Source organism: Pteronotus mesoamericanus, unplaced genomic scaffold (genome assembly GCF_021234165.1).
Source record: "Pteronotus mesoamericanus isolate MK-2021 breed Mesoamerican mustached bat unplaced genomic scaffold, CSHL_Meso_final scaffold_85, whole genome shotgun sequence".
Taxonomy (NCBI): Eukaryota; Metazoa; Chordata; class Mammalia; order Chiroptera; family Mormoopidae; genus Pteronotus; species Pteronotus mesoamericanus.
In genome coordinates, this window is record NW_026555329.1 from 14,189,681 (window position 1) to 14,207,744 (window position 18,064).

Genomic DNA, 18,064 nt, shown 5'->3' on the forward strand with positions numbered 1-18,064 from the left:
GTTATCTTCTTAACAAGGTAAAGCCAAGGAAGAAGGCTTTGTATATCCATCATATCTATAGCAACAAAAATATCTTTACCTTCCAGGAGACTTTCACAGAATCACAAACAGTGGCATGTTATAATAATGCAATTGGGAATGAGAATTTTATAAGAGAAACTAATTAAATGAGAGTAAAGGCTAATATGAAAAAATATTATTAAAAATCAAAGAAAGATGGTAACTATTTTTTAATACAACTAAAATATTTGTTGAAGATGCTCCTGTTATAAAGTGGTTTTAAAAATAAAAATTGTACTTATTTCCTGGATTATTTCTTTGATATACATGGCCAAATAAATAAATAAAAACCGGGTAAAAATGTATAGGTCTTACAGTAAAACGGCCTGAATTAACCTACTATTTAAAAATAAATAAATAAGAGAGTAGATATTTCCATAGGTTCAATTAATGGAAAAGATAACCAGGTCTCTAAGATTTTAACTATTGTTTCAAAGTGATCATGCCTGACAATGCACCCTCAACCCCAAGGAAATTTCCTCTAGAATGAATTTTTGTCCAGCATACAAGATTGTTTTTTTATGGTTTTTTTTCTTTTGGTCACTAATATTTATTGTTTTATTATTTCATGTATTCCACTACAGTATGCTTATGTCTGAAATTTATTTTTTTTTACATAAAGCAGAAAATTACATTGTGGTCAGAATTATTCATGTGTATCTTCTATCATTAAAACTACTTCACCCTACGTTTCAATGAATATAACCCTGAGGAGAGCTCACAAGACAGTCAAAAAGCACTGGCCAAATGTCACAGACTCTCTTGACTTTGTTGAAGCGCTTTGTATTTCTTCCCTGTAATTTTAATTCTCTCCTTATCTTCTTCGATGAGAGTATAAAAAACTCATACACTTGAAACGTTTTGCCTTTATTTGAGCAATGAAAACAAATAGAAATTATACTTTTAAAGACAAATAAATGACATCATTTTGGAAGTAAATATTTAAAATTACATAACAGTATTAATAGCTATTTTATTGAGGTAGTGTTTTTGAAACATTTAATTTCTGTGCCTTCAGGTAATTTAATACAGGTTTATAAAAAGGCAATTTTTTCAAGAGAGCAGAAAGGGTTCCCCTGACATACTAAAAGATTATTTATGTCACTATCCTTTGAAAGAGTGATAACTCTTTTAAATGAGGTCTCCTGAGTTCACCCACCCACTCTTCCATCTCACACAGGGCTTTGAGCAATTCCTTCATCTCAGCAAAAGAGGCAAATGGCTAAAATTAGCAGTGTCTGGACCATCAGGAATAGCCACAGTGCAACATCAGCTGAGATCCCTGATTAGCATTATGTTAGCTAAAAAAAAGAAAAAGGATACCAAAACAAAACAGAGGAGAAAACAAAACATAAAACAAAATAAAATCTATCTGGCCATCTTTTCACCTTTCTTTATTTCACAAGAGAGAAGCATTTAACACATTTGTTTTGATAAACAGTAAGGAACGAGTGATAAAGCTCCTATCAATAAAAAGTATCTCTATCTTATCATTATTGCTAATAAACTTCAAGTTTTAGAACATGCTAAGAGAACTTAGTAATTTTTATTGTTTAATGAGACAAAACAATAATCTCAGTGCAAAGTGTTTAGATGAAATTGCTTTTGTGGCTTCTAAATACGGAATGTTGTCAACTTCTCCTATCAGGAGAATGTTAATTCTCTTATGTTCAAAATTCAGATTGTCGCTCCTAATTACATCTAACTCCAGAGAATAACCAAGTGTGGCAGGTTAATAAGCAGGTGAAATCTGCTCCTGAAGTACTGCTTCCACTAAATAAGGTCAAGAAAAGGTCCTGTCCTGTGATTTTCCCCCCCATTATATTTGTGATGAAAAAAATGACGAAAAGGCAACGGTAACCCCCTGAAGACAAGGTCTCAGCATACAACTTACCTGACAAGATTTTCATTGTCTCCCGTTCCCTTGCACGTAGCACATTCAGTTCGTAAATCTTCAGCCTTGGGCTTCTTCTGTAACACAGACTGCCTCTGTCTTCTCTCTCTAGGAACTCTTTCCTGCCATCCCAGGGAGAACAAAACATAAAACAATATCAGGATATAAGAAAAACAGAAATAACTTTGAGCATAAAAGTTTATCAAAGTTTATACTATGTAAAACATGCTTAACTTATTCCAACCTCATGTTTTTCTTCATCAGGAATGAAGCTTCGTTTTCGTCCTCTTGTTCTCTGAAAAGAAAAAGAAAAAATCCACAACTGCTTAGCTTAAACACTTGAAAAATTAGTATTTCTAATTAATACTGTAATGCTCTATTGCACTGTTACAATTTATGCCACAGGAAATAAAAACAAAACAAATTTATAGCGCTTTACTTTTAAATAACACAAGTATCTGATAGGAAAAAAAGCTCTCCAAAATTAATTTGAAGAATTTTTTTCAATATTTCATATATGTCACACAATTTTGATTTATGCAGAGAATTTAAATTTTCAAAATTTATGAGACTTCTAGAGCAGAAATGCTAAACCTAGACTCATACTATATCTACTATATGTCCGTTTGTGTGTATGTGCATGCATGTTTGTGTAACAAAAACAATCAATTTTTAACAGCCCAGAACATGAGAGACAAGGAGCTCAGGTGTCCCAAATATTTGTTAAAACAGAACCAACTAAAACATGCTATAATTAATTTATTTAATTAAAATTTACATCCTATATTTCAGAACACACTTACCATGTGAAAGACAACATCCAAACATTTAGGAGTAATAAAGTATGAAATGCAAAAGTATTTACAGCCAAGATGTTAAAAAATCTCCACCCCCTTAGCACAGACTCTGTAGACCTATAATCCCATGTGCAGACTACTGCTCTTCAGATAATGGAGGAGAAAGGAGGTATACTCCCACAAATTACTGTGTTGAGACCAAGGAACATTTCCAAGTTAGAGCAGTTACCAAATAATTCTAAATAGAATTTCTATCCAATGTAAATACATTGATGTTCCTAAAGTACTGATGTTGCCATTCATACTACCAAGTCCCTTGTTATTTAATACCATCACTAGTTGCATACTACTCTAATCTGCCCCTAGACAACCAAGACTTGATGGAATTAGTCATTGAAAAGTAGTGATTTATAAACTATTCATTTACATTTGCATTGCCAATTAATATGTTTTAATCACAACTGTGTAAGGAATTAGGAAGAAAAAGCAACACTCTATCCAGGAAGAAAAAATAACACTGTATCAAGGAGAAGTCTATAAATGCAGACCCTGCATGTATTCTTAATCCCAAAGACCAGTACTGAGCCTTGCTCCTCAAAATATCAGTCATGGCTTATTTAGCACTGGCCTTCTCTAAGAGCTTGGCAGAAATTTAGAATCTTAATTCTTACTTCATACTGAACTGGAATCTGCCTTTTAACAAGATCCACAAGTAAGTCACGCACACATCAGAGTTTGAGAACATAAGTGCAGTAAAATCCTTAATACTGACAACACTTATCTAAGTTCTAACTAAAACTTTATGGCTAGCTCTTTACATATCCATCTTTCCCTTCGGTGACATCCCTCTCCTTTATGCCTCAGTTTCTGTCCCCCAACACAGTTCATCCCCAAACTGGTAAGGAGCATGCCATTCTCATCTTCGCAAACCCAATTAACCTTAATACATTATATATTACATAAAGGCTGAATACATTTGTTGTAATAAAATAAGTAAGTGGTTAGATTAAAATTCACACACGATTTGCTAGATAATACAAATGATGAAACAATAGACAAAAGGGTAAATTATTGTTCCCTTCTCTAATAAGATATATTTTAATTTGCATAATTTTTGCATGTAGGGAATTTCAGTGAGGTGACCAGAATAACCAATATCAAAGGGAAAATATTCAAATTACTCATTTTAGTTCTATAACTCTTTCAGAATGCTCAGAACGCCTCACTCATTCCCATATATTTTTTTCATTCAACCCCTCTTTTATGTAATGAAGTAGCAAATGAATCATTTAGTTTTTGAATCATCTAGCCAGCGAATTAATTTTTGAAGTATATATGTGAACACTCCAAGTTCATGTTATCAATTATTTTGAAAATATACAATTATTTACCATTTTTAATTAATACTTTAAATCTTCAATCATCTGGAATGACTCTATGAACTGGAAGTTTTTCATGCTCATATTACAATTAGTATCATAAAGCACAATAATTCCAGTAAGTGATCCTAACACAATGGCTTAAGTTACATTTCTCTGTATTTATAAACTCCTTCTTATATCACTGTATATATTTAACTAAAGTACTATTTTAAAACTGAGTAATTGTATTTATAATTACCTAAAACAGTCATTTTTAAATTAAGTGCATTTATTACCAAATAGTAATCACTGATGTATTCCTATAGTAATTTTAAATAACTAACCATAAGCAACATAAACATATTCCAGCCAGAAACACAACATTACAAGCAACGTGAAATGACAGCATCTCAGAGCTCTGGAAACGCAGTCCAGGGAAGGGCTTGAGGATCGCACCGCTGATACCTAACAGAGGTAAACTTCAAACCTAGGTTATCTCAACCTGCAATTCAGTGTTTTTTTTCTTATATGACGAACCCAAGATTAATAAATTTAATCCCAAATAGAGATGACCAAAATTATCATGAGAAAACAAATCTCTTACTCTCACTTGAATATTTACACTGTAACATCATAATGCCTAAATGAAGAATTCTTACATTTCAAAACAAGTATATAAGAGAATTATACCTCAATACTTCAAACTAACACTGTATTCTATCCAATTTGCTACCCTACACATTATAATGACTACCATGATCCATTACCAAAGTAAATTATAGCAGGTTTCTTTAGCATTAATCACATCACCAATATTTACAAAGAGAAAAGGTAAGGTGATTGCATTCAAACACAACTCTTCACAATACCAAGTCCTCCAAGAAGATGCCAAGAGCTGTTGGTTCTTTCTAGTTTTAATGAAATAGCCATGACAACTCACAACTGCCTATGATCACAACAGAACATATGTTAAACATGGTGCCTCTGAATGAATCAGAAAATCTAAAGGGAGTTAATAAGTGGGAGATGATGCAAGAAAAGCAACAAGAAAGAAAAGCAAGAACATGTTTGGCTCACCCAACAAATTTCAATGATCAAAGAACCTGCCCCATCTTAGATGTACAGAAGTATTCATAACCAGGTGGTTACTTCATGATGTACATTGAGGCTGAAACACTATTTTTTTTATTTTAGTTATTTTCAGAGAGGGGAATGGGAGGGAAAAAGAGAGGAAGAGAGACATCATTGTGTGAGAGAAACATAGATCGGCTCCCCAATCTGGGGACCTGGCCCTCACACTAGGCATGTGCCCTGACCAGAAATCGAACAACACAACCCTTCAGTTCACAGGCTGATACTCAATCCACTGAGCCACACCAGCCAGGGTGAAGCTGACCCTATTTTAAAAACAAAATAAAGCAGCGGGGTATAGATAACATGGAAAGAAGAATTTTATTTAATATTATGTGTCTTAGAAGTTAACACAGATATGTTAATTATCTAGTTAGAAATGATCAGCTGAGGGTTCAATTTCAAATTGTAATTCCTTTTAGAATTTTTGAGCTATAAAAGGTAAATGAAAGTTTGAAGCTCATGCTACATCTTGACACATCCCTATTTTTTTTCTGTTTTGTTTTATTTTAAGAACTTTATTTGCCCAGGGAACAATGCAGTCTGAGCAGCTTAGATCACCTGGCTCTTTGTCTGTCTATGGTACATTTACTTGAAAACAGGAGGTGAAAAAAACATCCCCAAGAGAATGAATTGATATTAAGTATCTAAGTTAGAAAAGAATACAGTACTTTTACTCATCAGGCATCATTTTAATAGTTTATTCATCTGCAACAAATAATTAAATGTTTCAATCACTTCATTTAGATAGAAAACATGTAACACATTTAAATTAATTCTTAAGAGCTAGGGTTATTTTAATTTACAATTAAGTTTGATGCATGATGATTCTCCCAAGGTTAGAATGATTCATTTGACAAATGAGTTGAATTTAAAACTAAAAGACAGTGCCTCCACATCTTTAATATCATAAGATGGGTTTTGCACATTCATATATGCAGTTTTCTCTAAATTTAACGTTACCTTTTTATGACAAATCAACATTTATACAAATGATAATAAATAAGCCATTATTTAACCAGATAAAACATAAAGAATGTCTCCCTATGTAATTTATGTAAAAGAGAAAATGCTTATTCTTGAGCAAAATTTCAAATTCAATGTTAATTAGGACAAATTAATCAAACTTTGAAAACCTCTGTAAAGCTAAATATCCTCAGACTTATACAGGGAATAAATGCTAGTCACTGTCAGGTAGCTGTTCAAAATGCTTCACTATAAATTTTATACATATAAAGTGTACATATATATTCTAAAAAAATAAGTATTTCTTTTCCAATTATAGAACAATATGTTGAAAACAATCATATTAAAGCTCATAAAATATGCATAAAAGTTTGCCTATATAAACAAGGTTGAATAAAGTGCCATCTGTTTCTGTTAGCTACTGGCATACAGCAGATGGAATAATGATCACAGCGAGGGTTTTCCCTTCTTATCAACTGGTTGTAGCATTTATTTTTATCTAATCTAATTTCTATTAAGAGGGTTAGGAAAACACATAGAAGAATAACAAGAAAATCATGACCAACTGGGTTAACGCTATAAACTAAAATAACTGCAAGCCTAGAAATATAAAATATACATTTTACATAAGAATTCCTATAAAACCCTTCTCACAGTTAATGGTATATTTTTTAAAAATCCTGAAGTTCTACCTACTCTTCATTCTCTTTATTTCAAGCTCTTGGAAATAAAAATGATGGATTTCCAAAAGCAACATGCACAGACTTTGGGTTCCGAATAAGACTTCTGGACACCTACAGTATCCGGAATCTCTTCCAAGTGAGCCAAAGTGAGTTAAGTATGGTTCAGCTGCATCACAAAAATTTTGCCAAGGTTCTTCTAAGGATAACAGTAGACTCAACAATAGCTCTGATGTCCAAAGCATCCAAATAAACTTTTTTTGTGTGTGTGCAGAACTGTAATAATTTAATTAAAACAGTTAGTGTAAAATAATAAGTATATTAAGACAAGGCACAATGCACAGTAACCTTTAGTCATTTCATTAGGGCTGAATGGGACATTTATACAATGCAATACCACTTGGCCATAAAAAAAGAAGAAAATTTTACCCTTTATGATACAATGAATGAACCTGGAGAACATGATGCTAAGTGAAATAGCCAGTCAGAGAAACTCATATGTGGAACCTAATCAACAAACTGAACTAACAAGCAAAATAGAGACAGACTCATAGACAGAGAGCAGGATGACAGCTATGCGTGGGGTAGGTTAGAGGGCGGAGGGATCAAGCAAAGAGGAAAAAGGACTCCTGGACGTCGACAACAGCGTGGTGATTGCTGGGGTGGGGATGGTATAAGGGAGCTAAATGGTAATGGAAAACATACAATTTTTTTTAAAATTCAGAATGTGTGTGTGTGTGTGCGTGTGTGTGTGTGCACATAATTAAGTTAAAATTAAATTTAAAAAAGTATATAGAAAACATGTTCCTGATTTTCAAATTCTTAGGACTTAGGTTTTAACTTTGTTAAATAGGATATGACTTTGTAGTTGTAAAACTAATTTAACAACAAATGTAGTAAGAATAGCCTCCAGGATATTTGATTTTCAAATGCAGACTGCCACTTAGAACAAACTATTGACTTATAGTTTTAAGTAAGATGGAAAACAGATTAACCAAGTGTTTAAATCTAGTTCCAAAATAATGATTTATAAGAAAAGATGCATCCTGAAAACAACATGGTTTCAGTCAGAGGTGCTAAAAAGTACTTTGACTTTTTATTGCATTTTTTTAAAAGGAGATATAAAGACAAAATAAAAAATGTATGGAACAGAAAGAAAGATCTGACAACTTCAAAGACAGCAGAAGATGATGCATGTGTGTAAAAGAATATGGAAAGATAGGTCCCAACAAGTCCTTTGGCACTTGTATAAAAGATGAAAAGTCACTCCCTGACATAAAATGTAAAGAAAATGAAAAGAAAATCTGAAAGCTTTCAAGTTACATTAAAGTTGTTAGAAAATATGCCAAAACAGTACAAACATCAATTTTAAAGTAACTTCAAAAGAGACATGGGTAAGCTAATTTATATTTTCTTCAAAAGTAATTTCCTTGCCTAAAAGCAACTGAAAAGTTTCCACATAAAAAAATCATTCCGAGAAAATGTCTAAATAATGGATACTTAAACAAAAGTATCCCAGGCTGCCTTTACAGTAATTCTCTAGTTTTACCAATGAAACAGGATTAACATACAAGGAGAAGGAGACCAATTTCCTTCCTAGCACTAAAGGACTAGGAAAAAACAGTCTTCCAAAGTACACTGGCTTCAAATGCATGGCCATAGCGGGAGATGGAAGAACCTCGCTGTGAAATACTAAGTACCTGCTGTGAACCAAAACTTGTAGTAGTTTGTGGAGAGAGATGGTAAACAGGACAGCTCCTATCCATGGGGTTTCAGGTCTATAGACACCAAACAAATAATTACATGAATAATGACTTATAAATATGGTAAATCAACTAAAGCAAACTAAAATAATAAAATCACACTGCTCAGATCTTTCAAAATCTCGACTACAATCAAAATTGCTCTTAAGTTTAAGAGTGAGTCATAGTTTTCATACCCTTCATAATGATATAAAACTCTACAATCATCTTAAAGATAGATAGAGAGAAAATGCCTAACAATTTTTTTTTTTTTTAAATCTCAAAGGAACACATTTCAGTGTAATGGTGGCAACCCTCAGGCAGGATGGAAAAAGAACGAGTTTGGACAGGCAAGATGGAATCAAGGATGGTAGCAAAAGTATTACTAAAATGACTAAACATAGGATCCATTTAAGATCCTAGACTCGTAAGTGATAGCCAGGTAAGTGTACCTGGGTAAGCAAGTTGCTAGGTAGCTACAAGAATGAGGCTGGCTATTGGACTAGAAATGTAAAAAGGGACCCACAACATACTGAGCTCATAGTTATTTCACATACACCTTAAAATTAAAATAAAAAATTATTTCATCTAATAGTCTCTCTCTACTTAATGCAGAAAATCTGTCCAAAAAATAAATAAATAACCCTGATAGTCACACGGCTTTAACTATTCCAAAGAACAAGCAGTATGTTCCACCGTAAGACGGTTCTAACTGGGCCCAGTTTTACTGTCTGAGTTTATCCTAGCATTCATGTAACAGAAGCTTAAATGTTTAAAAATAAATGTCCAGGTCATTATTATGTAAAGAGTCTCTGTTCATCAATTTATTAAACTGACAAACGTAGAAAAAGCTTAATTACCATTGTGAAAAGGGCAGCAAAAGAAAACAGTGCTATGGAAATACTGTTTCAATTATTCCTCAGAGTATCTTTCTGGAACTTCATCATTACATCACATTAGGTTTTTCTTTCTTAGCTCATAGGAACTAAATTTGGGTGATAATGGGAAAAATAATAAAGGATTAATTACACTTTACTACAGATACATAATCTCAGTCATTTTTCATTGTTTGAGAGTTCAACTAGAAACATTTTAGCATCATCTGACAGCACCGATAACAGAGAGGGGAAAGGGGCTGCATCTTTTTTTTTCTTTTAAAATATCATCAGTGTCCCTTTCTCCAAGAGGGAACACGAGACGACTCTCACTTACTAAGCTGGCACTCTGATCTTTAGTCTCCAGAACTGAGAGCAATAAATTTCTGCCATCAAGAAAATAAGCGAAGAGAAGAGAGAAGGGAAGGCAGGGGAAGGGGAAAGGGAAGGGAAGAAGATATCATCAGTGTCTTAGCCAACAAAGAAATGTAAATCAAAACCACAGTGAGATACCACTTCACACCCACTAGGATGGCTATAGTCAAAAGGACAGACAATACTAAATGTTGGTGAGGATGTGGAAACACTGGAAGCCTCATACACTGCTGGTGAGAATGAAAACTATTAGAGCCACTTGGGAAAACAACCTGGCAGTTTCTTAAATGTTAAAATTAGAGTTAACATATAGGCCAGAAATTCCTCTCCTAGGTATACACATATGCCCAATTAAGTGAAAACTCATGTTCATAGAAAAAACTTGTACATGAGTATTCATAGCAGTGTGACCTATAACAACTAAAAAGTTGGGGGGAACCCCAAAATAGTACATCAAATGATGAATAGATAAATGAAATCTGGTATACCCACAATGGAAAATTATATGAAAATAAAAAGAAATTAAGTACTGATACATGCTGTAACATGAATAATCATGAAAATATTATGCAAGTGAAAAACAAATCCAGTCATATTATTCGATTTATATAGCATGTTGAGAAAGCAAATCTATAGTGATAGAGAGTATATAAATAGTTGACTAGGACTTGAGGTAGGGAGAATGGAAAATGGAGTCATTGCTAATGGATGTAGGATTTTTTTTTTCAGGGAAGCAATGAAAATGTTCTAAAATTGATTGTGGTAATAACTGTCCAACTCTGAAGTAATAAAAACACTGAATTGTACAACTTTAATGGATAAATTGTATAGTATGTGAATTATATCTCAGCAAAGATATGATTAAAAATCATCAGCTGTGATTGGATGAAGAGTCAATTTTAATAGAAGCAAACTTTGAAAAATAATAAATAAATTTTCTATTACTGCTTAAATTATGAAATTTCATATTTAAGTTACATCTAAATAAGCTAAAATGCCACTTACAGAATTATTTCAGCTTCCATCAATGATGACAAAACTAAATATTTTAAAATCCACCTATGGATACTATCATTTAATAAAATAAAGCATTTAAGTGAATATGAACTGTGGCACTACTGGACCCTTCCAAAAGTATGAATGAATGTGTCATTCATTTCTAACATCTCTGACTTCAAATGAAGATTATGTAGTGTTATAAGTCATTTTCCCATTTTGGTTTTAAATGACAAAAGAAAAGTAGACATCAATCTATGTATCACTGTCATAATAAATTGTCACAAATTTAGTGGCTTAAAACTAAACAAATGTATTAACTTACAGCAGGGTAGGCCAGAATTCTGACCTGAGTGTTGGTAGGCCTGCATCACCTTCTGGATGCTCTAAAGAGAGAATCAGCTCGCTTGCCTTCCCCATCGCCCAGAGGCTGCCCCTGTTCCTCGGCTCACAGCCCCTTTCTTCCATCTTCAGAGGCAGCAAGGCCGCATTTCTCCGACTCATTGTCTGTAGTTACATCTCCCTCTTAATTGAAAACAAAGTGCTCTCCTTTTAGGTACTCATGAGATTAGATTGGACCCACATGGATTATCCTGGTTAGTCTTCCCATCATCTTAAGGTCTATACATTTAATCAAACGTGCAAAGCCCCTTTTGCCATGTAAGGTGGCATATTCACAGATTCTGAGGATCAGGGTGTGCGTGCAAACAAGATAAATTCAAGTACTTACCCACAGCTATATAAAGGGTTATTGGCAGAGTATGGGCCAGAAATTAAATCTACCATGTGTCAGTTCAAGTACTTTCTACAACACACTAGGCTAACTTATAGGTTTTAATGCTATCTAAAACACTCTGGAATTTGATTTTGTACCATCTAACTTTTAAAGGGAATAATGATACAAAGAAATTGTCCCAGAGAGGAAAATACCATTATATTTTAAATGGTTACTTCCTTGAGCATAATAAGTCATATCTTTATACAAGATATTTTGAATTGAATAAATACAAGAAAGAAAAAAAAACTCTTAATCAGTATTTCTTAGCACAGACATAATTTAAAAAGAAATACACTATCCCAAAAACTAGTCATACCTATTTATCTGAAAAAATTAAATGGTTGAAATAGCAAGTGATTTTTTTTTGCTAAAGGTATGCTAATAATAATCATTAAGAACTATGACTGATGAGTGAATATGTATTAAAATTAAATTATTAAGATTTAATCCAACTAATATCTTTAAAATTTTGCCAAGTTAGTAATGGGAGAGGCTGTTGCCATCAAAGGGCCTATTATAAAAACATATGGTAAGAAAGACGGTTATACGTATTATGATCCAAAATATGGTTCAAAATTTTTACACTAAGTTTTACGCTAAAGGGCCCAATATGTCTGGCTAGCTAATACTTTAAAAATTTCAACTTATTAATACCCAGGCTTTGGGATATAGTAACAGTCAACTTGTAGGTTTTTTTGCTCAACTCCATCTTCTATCTTTTCTCTTTCATTTCAGAATTATCAAGTTACCTGCTAGGCAACTACCTCTCATATGGCCACTGTACTATCTAATTTATATTTCATTTTCTTGACAGTCGATTTTTCTATCAACTTGCTAGTTCCTAAAGGACATAGAGATTTCTTTATTTTGGTATTCTATTCATTATCTATTGCCCAGTGCTTTACATTATTAGTTGCTCAATAAATATATGTTAAAAAAAAATTAACTTGATCGTGGTTCAAGACTAGGACAAGGAGTCACAAGCATAGATTAGAGAGTATACAAAGTCCTGGGTTTTCCTGTAGCCAATTTTCACTACTTAACATGAAAAACTATTCAACTCAGAATAAATATGACCAAAGCATTCATATAAAAGATAACTGCCTAAATTGTGACAATTGTGAAGAAAATATAATGTAAATTCATGTTTCTATCTATTACAAACAAAAGTTCACCTTAAAGTACTATCTTCTCTTTATTGGACTCTACAGGTTTACCCAAGAGGACAAAATATGCTTAAGATCAAACCAGTGAGGCTTAGAATTATGTTGCATGCATCAGAAATCATGAGACACCCTCTAAGTGCCATGAGATAAAACTGAAAATCAGCAAAACCACAGTAGATGAAATAACTGTAGAACTACTGCGATTTCCAAAGATGTGGAAAAGAAACAATTAAGTATTTACATTGGAACATTATCAAATCATAAAATGGACTATGTGATACTAGACAGTGAGTGCTTCACAGATCAGTAAAACAGCAACCTACAATGTCAATGGGATTAGAGTTGTTTTGGCTCAATACCAAAGAAACAACCTGGAAAGGTGAAAGGAAAAAGATACTATTTCACAGTAGTGGAATGGAAGTACTATAATAAAAATTCATAGTTGAAAGATTAAAACCACGTAACATTTTAAGATGTTCAAGAAAAAGTTCTTAATCCAAGTAATATATGAAGTATGGCAGTGATTGGTCAACTTTTTTTCAGCTCATCACACACATAAATTAATACTAGAATTCGGCGGCACAGCAAAAAATATATTTTTTGCTGATTTGGCAAAAAAAATAGATATGTTTAATTCATTTATACCAAATGGCTATTGTTATGTTGGCTGTTGTCACTTTTTTTTTTTTTAATTTGACAATCTCAAGTGTGCCTCTGACTGAACAGTCAGGTACTGCATGTTTTAAAGATTCTTGGGGCACAGCAGTGTGGCACAGTACACCAGCGGAAAATCACGGAAGCATGATGGTTTTACAGTTAAAGGTGGGGTAGGTATATAAATTGATTCACTGTCTTATAAAAAGGATCTCATGCAGGAGAAGAAAAGCAATTCTCCCAGTACCAAATAAGTTGAATTATAGTATGATAAATGAGATTCCAGTCCTAAAGACCAAATATTTTCATTCCTGCAATAAATGAAAAATGTATTTGAAAACTATTCCCAAATGTTATTATTGGCTGTCAATGTGGAAATTAAAACTACTAGTTTTCTCCAGAATGTTCAATTAGACATATGAAAGTTATTATTTTATAAAGTGATATTACTATATAAACTGAATGTAGATTCAAAGCATCAGCTCAACCACTAAAAAATAAATTATATCAAAGCCAACTTTTGAAATAAACACTGGCAATGGATGGTATAAATTATAGGAATTCTTCAGGAGAGAGTTGCTTAATGCAATCCAAATTAAACGGACTCTCTTTGTCAAAGTCTCTAATAAGAAAAGCCCTGGACTCATTTGTGTAACTTCTATAAATAAAGAAGAAGAGAGGATGAAAGTCACTGAGTTAGCTGACATATCATCTATCACTAGAACCATTATTTTTAAGATTCTCTTCTTCGCCCATGTTACTCCCTCTTAATTAACTTTTTTTTTAAAGAAAGAGAAAAAAGTGGGAGAGAAAACATGTGATTCACTCAGAAATGAATGGCAAGTATTGTGAAGGCTAAGCTGGGTACTCAACGAGCCAGGGAAGGAGCTAACCCCCTCTCTGTTCTAAATCCCTCCGGGCCTGTAAGAAGCTCAGGTTCACTTTCATGGGCCTCCACTCAGGTTATCCTCTTGGTATTTTACAACTCTTCATTCACTGTCTGCATCCATGCTGTCAGTGATTCATTTACTTATTCCTTGCCTTGCATAATGCTCAGAGCTGGGAGAATACAGATGAAAAAGACAGCATCACAATTCTCAAACAGGAAACAAAAGTGGGCAGAGGAAAGAAGGCTGGAAATGCCGCTTTGTAGGCACCTACCCACATGGCCAGCAGATACTGCTGTACATTAGCCACTTCTGAAAACAGCAGCTGATTACTATGCTGGATGGCCGGTGGTCAGTCTGGCACGTCCCACCGCAGCCCCTTACTTATTCTAAGGCTGGAACCACTTTCCCCGGGGTCCCCTTCCCTGTACACTTCCATGGTAGTGAGCTCAGGTCTGAAACATAAGGAAAGGGAAGGCCATTGTTCTCAGGAGGCCAGGGGACTCTGAGGCTAGGCTTTCTCAGACGCTGCAGCCTTGCAGACCTTTTCGTTAACTTCCACTTCACAGTCCTGGCAGGCTTTGCAGGCTCCCCACAAACTCATTTCCCACCCACTCACCAGTGCTCTTTAGACTGAGAGCTTCACTGTCAAGTCCTCTGACCTAATGTCAGCTCCCGCCACCTGCTCAGAGCTGCAGGACAAGTATTTCATTGAAAATGTCTCTGATGATCAGCAGAGCTCCTCCAACGTATCATGAGAGCTTTCTTAACATTCACATCCTCAGTGGTATAAGCCCCTAATCCTCCACAGAGAGAACATTTTCATTTTCCTGACCAAACCCTTAGTCATCAAGCTGCTGAAGGCAAGAGGAGCCTCTGATTCTGACCCAAGGAGGAGAGCTGGTAATTTTGACTAGAAAGGCATCACAATGAAGTAATTTAAAAAATGGACCCAGGAACTAAATTTGATTTCTGACTTAAAAGCTTCATGTCTTTAGGCAAGTTAGTTACTTAAACTCTACCTCAGTTTCTCATCTATAAGGCAAAAATATTAGTAACTGCTTCATAGGGTAGTCATGACAAGTGGATTAATATAAAATGCATTGTAAATAACAGATAATGGTAAATAAAAATATGCTTTTCAATTCTTATTCTTCTATAGACTTGGTCCTACTATTTGTATCCAGCAATTAAAATATAAAATAATGGGTATTGAGATGTCAAAATACTGGAGATAGGATATCTGTGAGCCAATCTAAGATGTTACTAAGTCCTATCTCTGGAGTGGGAAACAATATGTGAAGAATTTTCTAAAACCAGATCATTATTCTTTTACTTATTAATACTTGAATATTTCTGTTTCTTTAACTATCCCCATACTACTTTTCCATATGGATCATTGATAATTTTGTTCTTTTTTTTTTTTTACAAATATACCAAAAGAAATATCAGATGATCAAAAATCAAAATACATAACCTTGTATTAAAGGTAGATTCGGGGCATGTGAATTTGGATTAGGGGAGGGGAATGCTGGCAAGAAAGTTAAAGGAGACTTTAATTATATTTTAAATTTCTTACAACTGAAAAGTATTCACATATTACTTCTATAGTTAAAATTTAATTTTAAGAATAACCTAACATTTGGAATGATAAGTTGCCAAAAAAAATTGATGGTAACCTAAAAAGTAAATATAAGGTAACATTAAAATATAAATCAGAGAATCTCCATATTTATACAGGAAAGGTATTTCCTGAAAGTATCGTATTTTCATTTTCACATTTATATATAGCCCCTTTAACACATTATTTTTAAACATGAAATCTTTAGTGCTGAAGTTTTTTTCATGTAACATTTCTGGCTAATCTATTTATCACCTTTGGGTAGAAAAAATTCTAAGAGAAAAATGTAATACTGGGACTACTCACTTTGAAGAGCATCTATATCTTACTGAATTGGATGTCTCAAAATATGCTGTATTTGTTCAGATTTCTATAAATCCTTATCAAGGAAACCAGAGTAGAATGAAATGAAAATTGACTTTTCTCAGTACCCAAATAATAAAAATATAGTAAGGCTTGCTGAAGTACTCTATTCCCACTGCACTCTCTGGCCGTGATAAATGGAAACTGCCTGTCAGCAGGAAAAAGTGGATGCCATTCTTCTAATAGCAGCCTTGTTTGGCACAAAGGAGGCATTGGAGCACAAAGATTGAGTTTACAGGCCCATCTCTCTCAACAATGACCAAACCACGTGAACATATCAAAAAGATATTCATTGCTTAATCAAAAAGACTGAGATCCCATAATATAAAATCACAGGTAAATGACTCAAGCTTTCTGTTCCTCAGTTTCATTTTTAGTAAAATAGAGGTTATAATAGTTAAATAATAGCTTATTTTTTAAAAGGGAGAATAGGGTGGAGAATTACAGTACAATGTCTGGTGTATGATGAATCATCATCAAATGTTAATTTTTATTATTATTAATATGTCTTATAAAAAGGTAAACTAATCTTCCACATACTCTTCTGACTTACCTACCTTTGAAAACAGTGTATTGAAATACAAAATACCCAGTGGTTAAGTAGTAGGAAGAAATACAAAGTAATAAAATGGTTGGATTTATTAGCAGTATGAATAAATGGAAGTTAAATTAATAGTAGCAATATATTGGGTTGGCCAAAATGTGTTCTTTTTTCTGTAAGGTGGCTCTAGTCACACTCTGTAGTCTTTAACTTCATTCATTTTGTTAGATTGTATTGTGATAGCTGTCGTACCAGCATGCATTTAAAACAAACATCAAAATCGGTGAATTTTCGTGTAGACATTTTAATATTAAAGATGGAAGAAAACATGCAACTTTTTTGGCATATTATCCTTTATTATTTCAAGAAAGGTGAAAATGCAACTGAAGTGCAAAAAAAAAAATGTGTGCAGTGTATGGAGAAAGTGCTGTGACTGATCAAATGTGTCAAAAGAGGGTTGTCAAATTTCATGCTGGAGATTTCTCACTGGGCGATGTTCCACTGTTGGACCAGGTGAGATTGATAGCAATCAAAATGAGACATTAATTGAGAACAATCAACATTATACTATGCAGGAGATAGCCAACATACTCAAAATGAAAAATGTCTTTTATTTTATGGAAACAACTAAACAGACTTTTTAGCCAACCCAATATTAGAATTTATTCAACTATTCCAACACACAAGTCCCTTCCTTCCTCCTTTCAGTCCGGTACTACCACCTGATTTTACTTCTAAACATAAAGATACAAAGTATAAAGAGTAAGAAATAGAAGGAGGTAAGGAAAACTATTCAATAAAAATGGGACTTCAATCCACAGCAGCCCTGATCATTTTACATTTTTGAGGGTCTTTGGACAACTCCACAGAGAGGCCTTTAAAAAAATAGATTAATGTGCTGTATGCTTAATTATGCTGTAAAGTCCGAATACTTAAAGTTATTCTAACAGAATACCAATTCTCATCTACCACAAAAAGGATTATTATAACAAAAGAAAAATCATTTTACTAGCATGAAATAACCTTGAACTATGTCTCTAAAAATTGTACTATCACTGCAACCCAAGGGAACATAACAAATTTAATAGAAATTGATAGAAAATTATAGGAAAAAATGATGATTTTAACAATTTTATTAATGGATAAATTATTTTGAAATGAGCGCTGAAATTTAGAG

The 18,064-nt window shown here is 33.4% G+C and overlaps 1 protein-coding gene across 3 annotated transcripts in view; it reads right to left on the bottom strand.

Moving 5' to 3' along the window:
• PHF14 (PHD finger protein 14) overlaps positions 1-18,064 on the bottom strand; it is a 178,235-nt gene that overhangs the window by 104,863 nt on the left and 55,308 nt on the right. For all 3 annotated transcript variants that reach the window (XM_054564333.1, XM_054564332.1, XM_054564334.1), the window contains exons 15-16: positions 2,199-2,249; positions 1,955-2,076 (exon numbers count right to left, since the gene is read on the bottom strand). In XM_054564333.1, coding sequence (XP_054420308.1) covers positions 1,955-2,076; positions 2,199-2,249 — 173 coding nt within the window. The remainder of the gene's footprint in view (positions 1-1,954; positions 2,077-2,198; positions 2,250-18,064) is intronic.